The sequence below is a fragment of the Necator americanus genome, chromosome I (genome assembly GCF_031761385.1).
Source record: "Necator americanus strain Aroian chromosome I, whole genome shotgun sequence".
NCBI classification, from domain to species: Eukaryota; Metazoa; Nematoda; class Chromadorea; order Rhabditida; family Ancylostomatidae; genus Necator; species Necator americanus.
Window position 1 is genome coordinate 17,205,093 of NC_087371.1, and position 17,831 is coordinate 17,222,923.

General features: G+C 40.8%; 2 protein-coding genes across 4 annotated transcripts; both read right to left on the bottom strand.

Moving 5' to 3' along the window:
- Nucleotides 1-290: 290 nt before the first annotated feature.
- On the bottom strand, nt 291-15,058 carry RB195_005892 (uncharacterized protein; the record flags this gene model as incomplete). Of its 2 annotated transcripts, XM_064178684.1 has the most annotated exons (13): nt 291-641; nt 700-789; nt 2,021-2,086; nt 3,008-3,149; nt 3,223-3,410; nt 3,583-3,735; nt 4,060-4,135; nt 4,185-4,318; nt 5,703-5,836; nt 5,992-6,100; nt 6,220-6,333; nt 7,700-7,801; nt 15,023-15,058. In XM_064178684.1, the coding sequence occupies 13 exons, from the start codon at nt 15,056-15,058 to the stop codon at nt 291-293; spliced, it is 1,695 nt and encodes a 564-aa protein (XP_064035705.1). The 2 variants fall into 2 exon arrangements, with proteins under 2 accessions (XP_064035705.1, XP_064035706.1); XM_064178685.1 differs by lacking the exon at nt 15,023-15,058.
- Nucleotides 15,042-17,600, bottom strand: RB195_005893 (uncharacterized protein; the record flags this gene model as incomplete). 2 transcript variants are annotated; one of them, XM_064178687.1, is made up of 4 exons in its annotated part: nt 15,042-15,151; nt 16,543-16,690; nt 17,156-17,256; nt 17,324-17,600. In XM_064178687.1, 4 exons carry the CDS (start codon nt 17,598-17,600, stop codon nt 15,042-15,044), a joined length of 636 nt encoding a protein of 211 aa, XP_064035707.1. The 2 variants fall into 2 exon arrangements, with proteins under 2 accessions (XP_064035707.1, XP_064035708.1); XM_064178686.1 differs by lacking the exon at nt 15,042-15,151 and adding an exon at nt 16,384-16,430.
- Between the last annotated feature and the right edge of the window lie 231 nt (nt 17,601-17,831).

A 17,831-nucleotide genomic window follows, 5' to 3' on the forward strand; every position in this document is an offset into this window, starting at 1 on the left:
CAATCTTCGCTGATGTCGTCTTCGATGATCGTGATGACCAACGAATCAATATTAAAATATGAGCACAAGTTCGTTTTCGTATGCGAATCTATCAGTTTAACCGTTTTGCTAGTAATTCGCACAAATTACACAAACACTTCCAAGTCACAAAGAGCATATCGTACCTGTAGTGTTAAGTACAACATATTTAAGCAGATTAAAACCAAAATCATTTATGTCAATTAGAAGGGTGGAAGGAAAGCACAACAATTGCAAAACTTACCAAATCAAACACAACCTGCAGAAGAGAACTACGGCCGTGGGCTCGTACATGGCGTGAGCAGCACTGGAGTCTTAGGGAACAAAAGGTCTTCGTCTGCAATCAGAGGTGTGTCTGGGAATTCCAGAGTTGGGTTCACGTCAGGGGACTTCTCGTCCACCAATTCCGTTTGCTGATCACCGTTACGAAAGGATGTTGCATTCTTGGTAGCTGTCAGCGGACCTCCTTCGAGAGCCAACTGTGGCCCAGGATGATAAGTAAGTTGCTGATGCCCGCTGTTGATAGGCAATCCATAGTTGCCAAACGATGAACCAGTAGCATTGTTATCAACTTGCTGTTTTGCGACTTGGACTTGCTCCTGTTCTTCACTGGTATCTACATCCTTTAAAAAAATACAGATTTATTGCAGTGTTGTTCACCTACAACAATTCTAAACTTACATCGAATAGATTGAAATCCCAGTTAGTTCCGAGAATATCGCGACAGTTATCAATCCCCAAATCAATTCCGTTCAGAAAATCTTGGAAATCCTGCAAAAAAAAAAAAACGCTTAACAAGTCAGCAGCAACTCAGAGATGGTGGTGTGAGTGATTGCAAGCGGAAGGACATGCATGCACAAATGTTCCATTTCATAAGTATATCAAAACAATATTTCAAGTAATCTTTGCTTGTACAGAGTCCTATCTTACATAATCATAGAAGAAGGTCATATTTGCGAAGATCGAAGGCATTCGTTTCGGTGCCGCATATGCATTACTCTATGGATCACATCGATCAAGATTCACGCTCAAGATCTCATGATTCACCACTTTTCCAGAACCTTGGGGTCTTTGTTACGTTCTGATGCGGAGCAGCTTCCAGATATTTAATATAGAATATTTAATGGGATTTTTGTGGTGCAGCTATGCTTTATTTGGGAATTTCTTTTTATAGTCGTTCCGTTCAAACTGAACTATAATACAAAATTTTCGATCGACTATCATAATTAGGGTGACGTCTGAAAAGCTGTCACTTTCAGTCGATACCAAACGACATCGACATAACGATTGCAAACGGCTACTGCAGCTACAGCCAACCAAAGACTCAATATCCGCCTTCCGTTTTGTCTCGCAGAGTATTTTGCACTAGAAATTCACTCGTCGAAATGTCCCTTGACTCCGCCCATTGTTCAAAGCGGTTCACTAGCTGCGCCACAATGATACGTTGTCAGTAACCTCGTACTTAGCCACTTGCATGTTGCACAGCCAGTACATAACTTGATTTGACTAATCTACTCCTACTCTCCACAGAGACGAACTCAAGGGAACAGAAGCACAACTTGGTACTTTTGAATGCTGAACTTTGAATGCTTGTGATCCGCCAGAGCATACGACGCTTTTTCCACAAAATGGTAAAAGAAACACAAATGTGACAGGCCGCAAGAACAAAGAGTGTTTGCTATCGAAAGAATAATAGGAATACAAATCCATGAATGTAAGAATGCTGTAATATAATTTACAAGTAAAATAAGAAACACTACGACAGCACCCAAGTACACCCATTGTTCGATGAATTACTACCACTTTGCCTATGCTATTTAGCGTTACTACTCAACACCTTTGACAGCTCGTGAAATACAAAAGGAGAATCAAATCAATTCCTCAATATCCACTGACATTTTAAGGAAGGACAAACCACGTAGCACTAAAAACACTCCACTACTAGGGGAACACTACATTAACCACCACCCGGATAAGCCACAATCGTCTGCGGTAAACCAACCTGCGAAAATTGCCTTTCTAGTTGGGGTGTCATGGTAATCGTGGACGAGTACGAAGGACCGGATGTCTCAAAAATAAATAATATTTAAATTATGTAAAGTTATATTAAATGAGAAAACAAGATCTGAGTCATTATAACAAACGATAGAATAATATTCGGGATGGCAATGTAAGAAAAAGGGAGGTTCCGGAGCATATTAGTAAGCAGTAGTGCGTTCTAACCAAAAAATCATACAAAGCGTACGAGAACTGGTCCTCATGCATGGTTTTTGTATAGGTCGCAGAAATTGTCTTTCTGCATTTGCGCACATAAATGATTGTCTTACATGTGATACAACCTAGGATAGAATAAAGGATTGATACTGTAAAGGAAGAAACATAGTTTTCTCTATTTTCAGTACTTTTTCGTAACACTCTTCAACAACTTCTCTAAAATAAGGAAATGAAACGTCTTGAATATTCGATTTTCTCGAATACAAAAACATCCGCTCGATTGCATCTGAGACGAAAAGCTCGGAATTGTCGTTTGACTATCTAAGTGCGAAGATGAAAAAAACGTCTCTAAAGATTCACATCAAATGTCAATATGGCCCTATCACAGATCGCTGCACACATGCATGATAAGATTCAAATGAACAATTCTTGAATTAGTATTTCTGTACTGACACCAGACATTTACTACTCGACATATAACACTTGATCTACAGGGGGAGTCGCTAGTAGCCGAACAACTTCCTCAACACACGTCAAAATACCCAAGAGGAACCTGCTTGGGTACCTCTCAAAGACAACTCGAACAAAAAACGTGAAAGACAGTAATTATTTCCGCTTAACTTTTACTAACACATTCCTCAGAGTTTCTCTGTACACCTTCCTATTTTTCTTGAGGAAGTTATTGTTTGGCTACTAGCGTTGCTGCTGCGAAAACCTATTCTAAGCATTTCAAACTCAACCGTAACCATAAATTTAAAGGAAAAACACCACCAACATGTTGCTGATTGGGAATCGAAGTAGTAGTCACGTTGCCATTCTGTTGACTTCTAGGAGATGCTACTCCAATCGACGATGTTCCATGTGAAGATAGTGTTGATGGGTGCTGAGCACTCGGTGACGGATACGATAAGTTATACCTTCGAAAACGGAAATTAATACATCCTTCAGAATATTCCAGTGCAGGTTTCTAGCACATGATGCCCAACTTACCCATTAGTTCCATATTGTTGTTTGCTTCTATGTCCCATTTGATTTTGCGGACTTCCCGAAGACGACGCTCCTGGTACCCACTCGTCAGTAACATCAGCTATAATTGGTCCATCACCGCGACTAGCTGCCGCAGCAACTCCACGAATTCCGCCAATATCCTGCATTTCTCGTTGAAGACGATCCAGGATCTAGTAAAACAACAGAAATCCGGAAACAAAGCATGCAAATCCCCGAAACAACTACCGCAAGAAACTACTGCAATTCCCTTTCTTGCAAAAGAGAATTAGCTGCAATTGTACTAGGGAACGTTATTAATTCCGTGGAATATCGCGGCCTTCCATAACGGCAATTAGTCCTTACATCAGTTAGGGAAGAAATGTTGTTTGAATTCGAATTCTGGTTCATCCGCATGCGTTTCTGAGGAGGTTCATCGATGGCAAGAACACCTCTTTTCATCACTCGCTTTGCAGCTGCCGAGTTTGGTTGCATCATAGCAACGAGGAACTGGACTAGCTAAAAATAGTACTTTTCAAAAGAATATAAACAGATAAGTACAAGCAGTTGAAAAGAAACAGTTATTCTACCAAAAAGATTCAGCACGCAAATTGAATGGTTTTTGCATTTTCATACTAGTAATGAAGTTCTAATCCATAATACTCCATTAATTTTTCATTAACTAGTCTGAAGCTTTTACGGTAATTTTCGTTAGTCCACTTGATTTCCACTCAGTCTCCTAACTTTACGGTGGCACTCCAACTTGCCACCTTCACTTCACACGCATATAATTGATCGATGACAGGCTCTCTTGCAGCTCTTCACGGTCTGAGCATCACGCACCTTAGTAACAACTTGTTGTTGTCGATTGTGTTGAGCACGCAAAAGCGTGACTTGCTCCCAAAGTTGCTCATTTTCCCTAAACCAGAATAGATTTTACTTTTCATCAGATCATAAACAAAACTTACTTCACTAGGTCGTGCATCTTATTATCCATGGCACGTTGTTTCTCACGCATTTGGCGTAACTCTTCCATAACCATTTGGATATTCGCCTGTGCTTGCACTCCATTCACAGAGTTTTCGGAGGATCGTGAGGACTGCTGAATTTATTAACTTGTAAAAAGACTGAAAAATAAATGAAGGACTTTGTCGTTAAAAAGTGAGATCTGCAGCGTGCATAACGAGGCTCAATCTCGAAAGTTTTTATATGAATTTGTACTGAACACATCAAAGAAATTCTACTGAATACCGTATAGCAGGCCTAACGGTAATTCTCTTGAAATTAAATCTATGAACTGTACATATACGCAAGCAGAAAAAGGTTTATTTTCGATTTACCCTTTTGAATTGAGCACTTGCGTTTGATGAACTGTTTCATAACATGGTATGATTCTCAAAGTGACTTCAGCAAATGAAGAGAGGCTTTAGGGCTCTACTTCTGGAGCTATTCCCATAAACTTTTAGTGTTAAGTAATAAGTTATGTCGCAACCAATAAGCGAAGCGAATTTGAAAACGCTCAAGTTACTGTCCAGGAAAAACTCGTATCCAATTAATATATTGAATGAATGGATATAACTGCTTAGTTAACCGTAGCTTCTTAAAAGAAAAAAAAACGATGAAAATATTAATAAACTTGAGGCTTGAAATTTACAAGAGCATTAAAAAGTGACTGTTTATTGTAATTTTAGCGTTGCATGACCTGCAGCGGTGAAATGCACTGCAATTCAGTGCATGTTTTCTGACGCGTAATAATCTGACTTTAAAGTGCGTGACCTCTTTTTTAAAATTTCTACAGTAAAATCAACTGATATGATGAATGATAAGAAAAAGTGATAAGGTTCTTATCACTTCGTTCTCCAATTCATTTCTAAAGTATCTTAATTTAAATCGTCTATCTGAGGGCCCCTTCCAACTCATAGGTCATACAACACAAATAATGTAAGGACCATATACGTATCATTCGAAACATGGCTATCTTATTCATAGCACTGCTGATTTTGGAATGTGAATGTGAACATCTGCTCACAGTCATGCAGTTCGCCGTCTCATGGGTCTGTCGACGTCATGAATGACTAATAACAGACAAACAAGAAGTTAGCGAGCAGTTGCAGAAATTGCAGCGTTATGAATCAATATCTAACAAGAACGTGGGCACATTGTACGGAGAAAAAGAGCGGGAACAGATGTTAATAACTTCAAATTGGCACCCATTCGAAGTTAAATGTGTAATATAATTCCAACTCCATTCCATCGTCCTCGAAAACTCTTACTCTATGGACTAATGGGCATACGATTCCCTAACAATCTAAGGTTGAACCGGTTTCGCCTTGCCTTCTCGCATTAAATAACAGAACGCCAATCTGGACATAGACACACCCTCTTTACGCATCAAAGACCTTCAAAGCGTATACTCCAAAGAGCAATACGTATGTAAAATAGCATTGCAAAGTGACTCGGAAGTAGGCGTTTGACAAAGAAATCACCTTTCTTTTGATATTCACTAAGAACTCCGGGTGATCTCTAATAAAGTATGGATGACTAAACTCCAAGTGGTCCTGATCGGATTCAGTTCGCGTCAATGAGCCCCGATCGACTGGGGTCATTTTCCGGAAGCCATCTGAAAGATGAAAAGTCTTGACCCTTTTGTTTGGAAGATTGAAGAACAAGAATGGCGCCACTGTGATTAGAAATAAAAAAGACACTAGCAAACACCAACGAAGTTGAGGCGGAAACCATTTGAGCTGACAAAACGGAGGAAAGAAAGGTACTCACACATGTTCAGTTGACGAATAAGACTATTCAAATTATTGTGCTTAAAGAAGTGTGGTAGCACGTTCCGGCAAAACGAGTATGGATCGATAATATGGAAGCTATATCCGGACTAAAATGAAAGAATGATTCTCATAGCAAAACATAAAGTGATCCAAAAAAGAGGAATGTGGGCACTTGGAAGGAGTAGGCCAAACGACTAGTTTTTGCAAAAGGAAATAGACTACTCACTTCATCCCATCGGACGATCTGCTGATACTGGGGATCCTCGACAATACTCCATAACTTTATAAGAAACAATGGCATTTTCTCATCATCTTTGAAACTTGGAAGCTGAGATGTTTGCTGAAGAGAAGCAAATCACAGGCAATTCTACAAACCTGATCTAAACGATATTCAGATCTGCAACTAGCAGTACAAGGAATAAAGGAATGTATCTACGCAATGATGGAAGGGAAAAGAGAAACTAAAAGATGAAATTGTCCAAAAATAGCGAACACACTGCTGCTGGCAAATCACATCGATTTGCGAAGAATAATAAAGTAGCAGATATAGCATGCTTCTTTAAAAATATTTCTGGGAAGGTCACAGAAAGCAGAGGTTCACCACTGTAGACCTAGGAAGTACTTATTCGTTCGGTTCCATCTTGCCACCTTGATGCTACAGGCCACAATCAGCAGCGTATTTCAATCATGGAGGTGCTGCTGACAAGGATAAAATGTACGAGGCGGGCAAAAGCGCACAAAGTTTCCCGAAGGAACTGCTGGCCGCGGAATTAAGCGTGCTAAGACATTAATATTAAGATGGTTGAAGAAAATTACGTAAATTAGATCTTTATTTTAAAAGTGGGAACAGCATGTGAGAACAACTTCAACAAGTTGTCTTACTGGTATAGAATTTGAAATAAGAACTATAAAATAAGAAATAGTATTAGTAAAGGCAGCATACCATGAATTTGGGGTGGTACGGATTTCAGGTCGAATATCCGGATCTACATCTACAGGGTCGTAGATTATGGAGACTGGGGTGGTTCCGCTCATCTCTCCCTGAATCGCTGCAAGCAGCCGGCCCCTGAATGCTGTTTTGTACGATGGCTTCTATTGCAGCACCCCACCCTTGCACGCGTAGCGTCCCTTTCTGCCTATCGAGGCAGTCCGAATTTACTTTCGACGAATCGCAGGGCGGAGGCGGCACAAGGGGTGGAGCGTTGCAATAGATGGCGTCGTACAAAACACTATTCTGGAGGCGGCTGTTTGCAGTGATTCAGGGAGAGATGAGCGGAACCACCCCCGTCTCCATGATCTATCTCGTAAATGGATACACCACCTGAAATCCACACCACATCAGATTCGTGGTATGCTGCCTTTAAAAGAAAGGTTGTTGAGAGGCTAAGAACCCCTAATGTGCCACTAAAATTTACTTAGAGTCCACAAATTCGATGTGTTCACTTGCAGAACCTCCACAGCGCAATGGTATTATGAAATCACATGAATGCCACTGGGAAACCTGTAAAACGGAGGCAAAGACACACTGATGAAGAGGTATTAGTCACCAAAAATGCGATGAAGACGAAAGCAAGGCTTCCGAAAAGAAAAAAGTGTTCTCAAATCAAAGTTTCACTGTCTGTCGGGTATCGACTATGACTTTGAAAATCCTGCTTCGTGAGGACGAAAGTTTCTAAGACTAAAGAAAGTCCACAAAGTTTGCTCACCTGTACTTGTTGTTGTTGTTGCTGTTGTAATGGTGCGACGACAACGTGTGGAACGCTTTGTGGAGTAATGACTTCCACTTTTGGTATTCGATTAGCATACATCTATAAACAATTCAGTTAAATAAAATTGTTCAGGGGATGAAGGGAGGAGACGCAGTAACTCTGCGTCAGATATAATGCCGATTAGTCTGCATCAAGGAAAAAGAAAGGTTTGATAAAATAATCATCTTCAAATTTTTTAGACATGCGAAGCAACAACAAGTAGTTTTCCCGTCGCCAAGTTAACTAATATAGCAAAACTGACACGAATTCGATAGTCCATTTAGATTAATTAAAAATTGAGTTATACCAGACATTAGAAATGACCTAGCACCTAGTAGCAAAATTTCTTGTTCTCCATAGGAACATCAGAGATTAAAAAAATCCGTAGTGCTATCGAAACCATTTAGGAATCAAGTGACATATCGAAAATGAGGACTAACATTTCAAGAAAAAAGAAACTGAAGTTATGGGGTGAAAGAATTCTTTTCAGCAGCTATTGATGGCTTTATTACTAAAGCTACTGAGGAAAATGTCTTCAAAAAGAAAGTGGTGCGGAGCGCGCTATTCAATTACAAGTTTCAACGATACTCTTTCCGTAGTATGAAAGGCTATGAATAAACTGCACTCACGACCGTTCACGACACCTACGGATTAACAGGGTCCAATAGCAATAAAATTGTAGAAATACAGTCAGTTCAAAACGACTTGAAGCATGAGCAAATGCGTAAGCAACTATCAACCAACTATACATCAAATTTAAGGGTTTGGTGCACTTGCAGAATCAGGCTAACGCTTTGCTGTGTTCACTTCTATCGAACACCTCTTTAGTATCCGTCGGAGAGAGATCGCCCATCACACCTTGGGCGATCAATGATTCCACCGTTTGACACTAGGATTTTCCGGCCAGACTGTAAGATTTGGTGTTTTTCAAGGCGAAGTAATATCACACTCTAACAAATCGTTCTGGTGCCCTATCTGCAGCAAATAATCTGGTTATTCTGCAGACCAGCTTGAACACAGGATTTACTATTACAGACCCTATACTATGAATAAAGTTATGTTAACATTTAGAAAAAATATGTTAGTACGGCCTAACGCTTAGAATTTCGTGTTTCCGGAATACAAGACATTCTTCACGGAAGATGGAGCAAGGTTAAACTAGATGGAAATCTTCTACAAAGTCGAGAGGTCCCGAAATGAAAATCAGTGTGCGGACCAATATGAACGAATAGCGGAGAAAAAACACGAAAGAACCAATATACTGTGGGACCTCCGCAGTCAAAGCGTAGTTAGCGATATGCAGAAGAACTTACTGACTTCCCAAAGCCTAGCCAAAGGTTGGAAATGGCAACCGCACCGATTTCGCAATGATTGCGTGAATAACGGGTACACCGCAGTAAACTACAGACTCTAACTAGGAACTTCTGTCCCTCAAACAGTGTCGTTATCTTGAATAGTTATTTCAAAAGAAACACATCAATTAGGCAAAGTAGCCGACGAAACCTACACCAGAATTCGTTCAGAAGTCCACCTCGCGAAGGGCGGGGTAAAAGGCGGTTATCGTGTGCAAGGGCTGCGCAGTCAACACAGCAGCCAAAATATTCGAGCTTTGGTGTGTTGTTGGTTCTAATTGACATTTCGATTATAATTTCTGGTAATCGAGGCTTCGGTTGATTGTTCACTCTTTTTTGTTTGTTTAGCCTAAGTGTTATCCTTAATGTGTGAAGATTGCGTAGTTTAGCGACCATTGTGTGCTCATTAGCTGGGTCGACTCTTCTGATTATTTATCCTAACGTCCCCTTTTTTGGCATGCTCTAATTTCCCGAATTCATCTCTCTTTTCCTAAAATTGGTCTGGTAACATCTTCGATTGATTTTGCTCTATTTGTGGCTGACAGCTGTAAAATACTATGTGAAACACTATCAAAACAAATATAAGCTTCAAACGAAATTAGCAATTTGCATGCACCTACGAGGATTATTTCACATTGCTGCTGTTTCGGAAGTTCGGGGCATTCCCAGATTACTGTGGCGGTTTTCCATCCGACTACAACTTTGAAAGAAAAAGGCAAAGCCTCAAGAGACGAAAGAAATGTACATGTAGCACTGCGCCTCAACCGTCTTCATCATGCGTTTTCATGGATGACTGTGTTCGATTTAAAAGCAGTCAAAAAAGATTATCTCAGGTAGCTACAGACGGCGACGTTATAGACGTGAACATAGCTGTGTATATGTGGTTGTGCACAGTCATCTGGCTAAAGTCTGAGATTACATGACCATGTCGCGATTCCTCTAGTTAGGGTGTCTTTCATCTCTTCCGTTGTGGGGACCAATCTCAGCAATTTTTCGGTTGTTAGTTTTAAAGTCATCACCCCACGAGAATCCGGAATCTGAGGTGGTACGGATTCTAGGTGGAGTATTCATATACGGGATCGTAGATTAAGGAGAGGAGGGCGATTCCGTCCATTTCTTCCTAATTGCCGTAAAAAACGGCCCCGAAGATACGGCTTCGAGCGTTCCGGCGCGCTATTTTCTACAACGAGTCTCGAGATGGGTCTCATCTAGATCTGCTTAAAGGCAGCATACCACGAATTTGAGGTGCTGCGGATTTCAGGTGGGGTATTTGTACACGGGATACTAAATTACGGAGAGAGTTGTGATTCCGTCCATTTCTTCCTAATTGCCGTAAAAAACGGCCCGGAAGATGCGCGCGTGCACAAGGCTGCAATCGAACTCCTTGTGGAAAATGGTGCGCCGGAACGCTCGAAGCCGTATCTTCCGGGCTGTTTTCTACGGCAATTAGGAATAAATGGACTTAATCACCCTTCTCTCAGTAATCTACGATCCCGTATACGAATACTCCACCGGAAATCCATACCACTCCAGATTCGTGAGGTGATGCCTTTAAATGACTGCGCGTGCGGTCGCGCCGCGGCGCGATGGTGCACAGCCACTTCTGGAAAATCGGCGGCCCTTCACAAGCTAGAAGGTAGAATCGTGCGTGAAGGCACAAGCGTGAAGGCCTTTAGTGTTAGAAGGCACTCGTAGCTATTCGGCTTGAGGTAAATAGGTGAAAGTGATAAATTCTACCATCGCTACACCTGCTTCATTGCCTATTCTAGCCTTAACTGTCAGCTAAGGTAAGTTATTTCTAGATATGTATTCTATGTTGTGACTTCTTTCTCACTTGAATAGTATTTACTTCTCGACATGTGCTAGCATGCAGTTGTTTTTGGTAGGAACGTTAATGATTCGTGGCTTCTACAACTCCCGGCTGGCACAATCCTCTTTGTTAACGCAATCCTTATGTAGTTGAAAATTGGGTCCTTTTTTCTTCTACGAGCTGTTGCCATATGTCCACACATTTCCACTGATCTTTATCTCTCCCTTTTAGAGATTGCATTACACCTTAATCTCCTTCCTCGTCGCTGAAATCATTCCGTCTCTACTCTGAACTGCCCAGTATTATTTTTCAAATAATCGTTTTTAACTATTGACTTGTCGAAGATACGACTTTGTATTATACGACTCCGAAATAAAGAGACTTTCAACAACGATAAACCATGTATTTAACAAGTGGACACCCTTATAATACCCTAAATAAAGCACAAGGCAAAGCAGATGTAGTGAAAAGAAATATGGGCGTTGATGGACGTTGACAAAGGGTTATAATATACAAAAATCACTATGAGTTCCACGAAATCCTTACTTCCAACGACTGCAGATCATTATCCTAGTAAAACAGTATGCTCTCCGAAAACCGTACCTTCGACAAGTCAATAGTTAAAAACGATTATTTGAAAAGTAATACCGGGCAGTTCAGAGTAGAGATGGAAAGATTTCAGCAACGAGTAAGGAGAGTAAGGTGGAGTGCAATCTCTAAAGGGGAGAAATGAAGATCAGTGGAAATGTGTGGACATATGGCAACAACTCGTAAAAGAAACCCAATTTTCAACTACATAAGGAATGTGTTAACAGAGAGGAGTGTGCCAGGCGGGAATTGTAGAAGCCACGAATCATTAACGTTAATGCCAAAAACAGTCCACGCTAGCACATGTCAAGAAGTAAATACTACTCAAGTGAGAAAGAAGTCACAACATAGAATACATATCTAGAAGTAACTTGCCTTAGTTAGCTGACAGTTAAGGCTAGAATAGGCTATGAAGCAGGTGTAGGTAGAAGGTAGAATTTGTCACTTTCACCTATTTACCTCAAGTCGAATGGCTACGAGTACCTTTTAACACTAAAGGCCTTCACGCTTGTGAAGTGCCGCCGATTTTTCAGAAGTGGCTGTGCACCGTCGCGCCGCAGCGCGACCGCACGCGCAGCCGTCTAAGTAGATCTAGGTGGCACCGTAAGCATGCAATTAGATCCACCGGTGCCAGTCCTTGCTCAGAAACAAGTGCTTATGGTAGACTGTTTTTTTTTTTAATATGAAGGTGCGACTACGGTACACGGCATAGAGATTCGAAAGGTCCGCATACGTTCGAGCGTTCGAGGGCTTAGTACGTTTAAGCGGTCTGTGTATACCTCTAGTAGGGGCAAAACGACATGAAGCACGATGAGGCTGTGGAAGCGGATAGAATAAAGATGGGATCATCGGGAACTACAGCGAGGAATGGTGTCAATAAAGGTCCCCTGTAGATTCTTGCAGCTGCATTCCGGCGCACCGCTTCAAACGCTTACGCAGCTGCACCTTTCTCTCATATCGTTTTGACTCTACTGTATGCTAACTTGGACGACCACGATGGGGATTCTATTGAGATATGAGGAAGAGAATGCGCATGTGTTGAGCTCACCCAAGAAATGAAGCTGCAGCGTTTATAAACCCACGTTGTACTTTCAAATCAAAAATTTTTAGTCTACTGTTCAGAGTCCTGAATATCTGCGACTCGACAGTACAATAAAAAAAAGACCCTTGAAGCCCAGTGAGATTGCATAAACGATCCCAATCAAGGTGGGAATCGCCTCAGCATCCATAAGATTGCAGACGCGTGTCAAGGTCCTGTGGTGCCACTCTGACCACTGTCGTCTACGCCTACGCCAGGTTTCAGGTCATTTTGATCCGGTATTGACGCTTCAGTCAATAAAGTAAGAGTAGCGTGTCAAATGAATAGTCACATTCAAAAGTTTCTATTCTATTTTTGCTTTTTTTTCCTCACGGGACCAGATGCGATTGTTTGTGCCTGTAATGATGCTCAAGTAACAAAAAAAGATACCAAACAGTTTCCGAATTAAAGAACGAAGTTAAAGGTTCTCATGCAATTTCAATGACTAATGACAACGATAATAAGGTGATAGGGCTGGACTTCTGCTTCAACATCGGACTCAACCTGGCTTATAAAGGTGTCTCGGATAAACCAATCTGTTAACATGACTTCACTTACCCCCAAGGTGGTGCTATTCGCTGACGCTGTGATGATCTTATGACGAAAATGCTTGGATGTTTCCCACTTCAAGTTCTATTAATAGAAAACCAATTAAGATGATTAGCATTTGATCTATCTGTAGTTGTTGCGTTGAGAGGTTAATCTCGTGGATGACGCATTGGTGTGTACGGCTAATCCGAGGCTAACAGGCATCTGTACTAAAAGTCTGGCGAGATCTCTGTGGTATTTATTTTTGGAACTGTACATAAGAGGTGCTCTTTAGTGGCACTACTCTGTATTAGAATTAATTCCATGTTCCAGTGTTCAACTTACTTGGTAGAATTCACCACTTATGCAGTCCACCAAGATTGATATATTCACTGGGAAATCTTCGTGACGTTTCCTCGGATTAGTTTTGTTATGGAAAGCTGCAGCTTTAAAGGCAGTGTATTACGAAATTGACGTGCTACAGATATACCGTAGAAAACTTAGGGTTGGGATTGTAGATTCCCGAAGCGAGCATGGCTGTACTCCCGCTCTATTTCCTCCTCGTTATCTTATAAAACGGCGTGGGAACCGCTTTATTTCCTAAGAGATACTTTTTAGAACACGCATCCCTGCACATGCTTTGGTACTCTTATCAGCCTAATCTTTGGTTTCACTTGAATAGACTGGTGAGAAGACCACTCGCACGTGGATGCCGTGCATGCACAAGGGCAGCACGTTGCAAGTACGAGAGATTTTTTTTCATTTTTACGCAGTCACGCTCGTTTTCGTAATCTACAAGCGAAACTCTATCGTTTTCCGTGTCACGTCAATTTCGTGATACCCTGTCCCTAACATGAGTAGAAAGGTTCCTGTTGTATTCATTTGCCAGGACCTACAGATGTAGTATACTACTGTGTTTTTTATTCCTAGAAGTTCTTTTCTTTTGTAAGTTCCTACGGGTGGTATAGTATGGTCAACACGATCCTATTCTCGGTGCATTTACATACGCGGCTGCGCTAGAAAAGAAGGGGAAAAGCGTAGCAGTTGAGATCGAGGCGAAAGTTTCGCAAGCCGTTCTTTAGAATAGTTAGAGGGAGTTAATGTAGCAGGAACGTTGAAGCAACTCTTATGCACAATTATTTATTGCTGAAATTAGTGAGTACTACAGATGAATGTTAACTATCAAAATACTATGTAATCGAGTCGAAAAAAAAGACGGTAAGGACAGAGCAGTGGTTTCTCAGACGAGAGTTTGTGGAAACTAGAGAATACTCGCAGTTTCATTTTCTGATCTCATGGAGGTCCCCACAAATTCCATTCGTGGGGACGAGTTGCCATGGAAACTCGTCCATGCGGAATAGTGCCTGAGTGAAAAAAAATTTCCGGGTAATTATTTCGTTATAAACATTCTTAGACGTTCTATTATCGTTATCGGTTGGCATCTAAACAATCACTTGTAAAATTCTCCTCCTAGTTACTTCTCACAGCTGCTACCCAATGGTTTCACATACGTATAACAGCAAACTAACTATTAATAGAAACAACAAGTAGACAAACGTCCTTTTTTGTCACTGCATCTAACTGTATGCGCGCTGCAAGTCCGTAATTAAGGACACAATAGAAAAGTTTTCGATTTTCTCATGTTATCCACTAAAAGAATTAAATCATTTACAGAGAACTGCTGCCCATTCTGCAATAGTCTAGAGCCTATCACAGAAAAAAAATAAAGGCGACACGTGAAGGCAAGTGCGGCCTTTGCAACTTTCCAATATCAGTTTTTCGTGAAGAAATACGACGCTGTCTAGGTTTTTTCCACAAAGAAGTTCAAAGAAAAGAGGTGTGGAAGTGGTGTTCGGGTTAAGATACCCATAGAACTATTTATTCATATCGACCATATATAAACTGTACATAAATATACAACACACCGTGACCACCTTTAGATTTTCACGCGTTCGTGACATTTGGCCTCGGGGTCATTGGCGATGTCAGTGTGTAGTCGTTGAATTTGAGATTGTAGTCACCTCGGTACCACGATGACACAAGGCTCATGAATTCTAAAAATCATTCAATAAAACCTCGTCGGACTAAATTTCTATTTGGAATTCCTGGCTTTTAGTTGTATCGATTTCTTCTGTAAATAACTTAAGTGATTATTTTTTAGAATCAATGAATAAAATTAGATATAAAGTTTGTGAAGTACGTATTGAATGCTTCAGAATAACCATAGGTTCGAGAGTTTTAAACAAACCAGAAACAAGTTTTTGATTCATATGGAGAGCTTGTGAAATTACTAAAATAATCCCATTAGTCCTTTTTCAAATATCATAATCTGCTGATAATCTGCTGACAAACAGCTATCAAAAGATCTTATGATGGAGTCGCTTCTTGGATGTCATATTTTAAATTCATACGATAGCGAGCTATACATAATAATCAAGCTTCTGTATGTCTGCATGAACAAGTTGAAAACGCTAGGTGTATGGTGCGTTCACTCAATGTGGCTGACGCCAGTGTTTAAAAACCAACATTTCTTAGGCCCTATTTGAACCTACGATCCTCGAGCCGAAATCGTAATTTTCACACAGTTTTATATATACTTTTATACTTCACTTTTATCACTTCACTTTTATATATATCGTGGTTATTTGTGCTCATGTTTACGTGTATTGCGAAAAAAAGTTTTGCGCAGTGGAACGAATGCAGTATAGTATTGCTCGTATGCCGACGCCGAAAAGTGTGTGGGCCACGCATTTTTTCGGTTGCGCAGCGCTGACAACTGGAATCAGAATATTAGGAGGCGTGAGTAGAACATTTCCGTATTGGTGGGTGGTGCAAAAGGTGAGGATAGCGAGAAAAATGAAAAATAAATAAATAAAAGAATAGAAATGCGCTGAGGAGCGGTATCAAAACGATTGGAAAATAAGTGAATTAGGTCGTAAGAATTGTCTTTAGATTCTGACAGTCTCGTTCGCAGTATTCTACTCCGCTGCAATAGTATACTTTTCCTTATCTGTCGACCGACACAAAAGTACTCAACGAAGAAGATTGGAAGTGATGATCTATTGATCATCAAATTGATCCGTAAAGTGACGTGAACAGCTGCTATTTATAACGAAGAACCGCGCCCTGGATACTTCACTCAGTTTATTTAGCAGCCGTACTGGAATTCGCAGGCGATATGAGTCATAGTTCTGTCAATAGAAGATCATTTTAGAGTTGACATGGGAGCCGACAGCGGCATTGTGTGCATTTGCGGAGTTTTTATATGTGGTTGAGTTAAAGCCAGTCAGATGAATGGCATACCAAGGAAGATCATCCGGAGACTAACTGCTCCTATACTTTCAAATAACAACGTTTTCGTGAATTATCAGTGAAAACTGCCTGCCGAAATGCTTATAATATCTAGATCTCCAAATGTGTGCAGTTTTAATGGTGTAGAACATACCCTTTTTGTTCAGTTGACCATCGCCGTCGAAATCCTTCGCTTGGAAAAGTTGCCGCCAGTTATCATCAGCGCGCACTTTTAGCACATTTTCAGCGTAATCCACCCCTTCTTTGTAGGCTACATAACCGTCATCATCGTTGTCTGCTTCCTGAAATAGTTCATCTCAATAGCCGGTGCATCAGAATAATAATGCTGTACTTGCAGTTTGCTTCAGACAAATCTGTTTTTGCCAACAAATCTGTTTTTTTTTCTTGAAGGATTGCAGCAAATTTTGCACAAATTGAAACCAATGTACATGCATTTGAAAAATGCTCAGTCTTACTTGGTTATTAAATCACATTCCATACTTTCTATAGTATGGTCAAAGCGACACGAAGCACGTACGCAATTGCATACGCGGCTTCTCTCGGGGCGCTTCGGTGGAGCTCGGTTCCAACTGCCGCCTTCACTGCACCGTTTCGAGCGCGCATGCAAATGCACCGCAACCACACTCCTGATTCGTGTCGTTTTGACCCGACTATATATGCAGGGATACAATGTCTGAGAATTTGTCTACAAGAGATCCGCTGAATTTCATGAAACGTACGCATTTGCAGAAAATCCTGGAACTCACGATGAAACTTGTTTCCAAAAAATCATCGTACATCCCTTCTACCCTACTTATTGATGATTTGTCGTATTTGGCTAGTTCTTCCGATGAAATAAAGCTATCGTCTGGAAATCAAATACTTGAATCTCACATTTTCCTTCTTGAAGATCTCATAAAAATATCCACGCTTACTGTTTGTATCGATTTCATTGAAGCAGTTCCACGCTGCTTGACCAGAGCATCGGTTTGTAGCGACGAACTGAGCGAAGTCCATACCGCGAGGATCAGGTGTTGTCCGTCGTTCTTCGGGTTCAAAGAAGCTGCGGAGTGTATCACTGAGATACCGTAACAGGTCCAAATTCACTACTGGATAAGACGTCTCAACCTCGGGAATGTCACCGTGATCGACGAAAACGGGAACCGCTGAGAGTATTGCTATTCGTGTAAGAATGACAAGGGCGTGGAACATCCTGAAAATAAATGTTTCATGTGCCATCTAAACTTTGTAGACGAAGAGATGAGAATCAGACGATGTGAAGGTTATGTTCAGTTTTTTTTGTAGCAAGCTCAAATGGTCTTTACATATATGTACTTAGAAGTATGCAAAATTGTTTTCTTCTATAATTTCACATAACAGGCGTTGATAGAGACACAGGTAGCGTAGATAGATAATCACCATTTTATTGCTTGAGTAACTGCA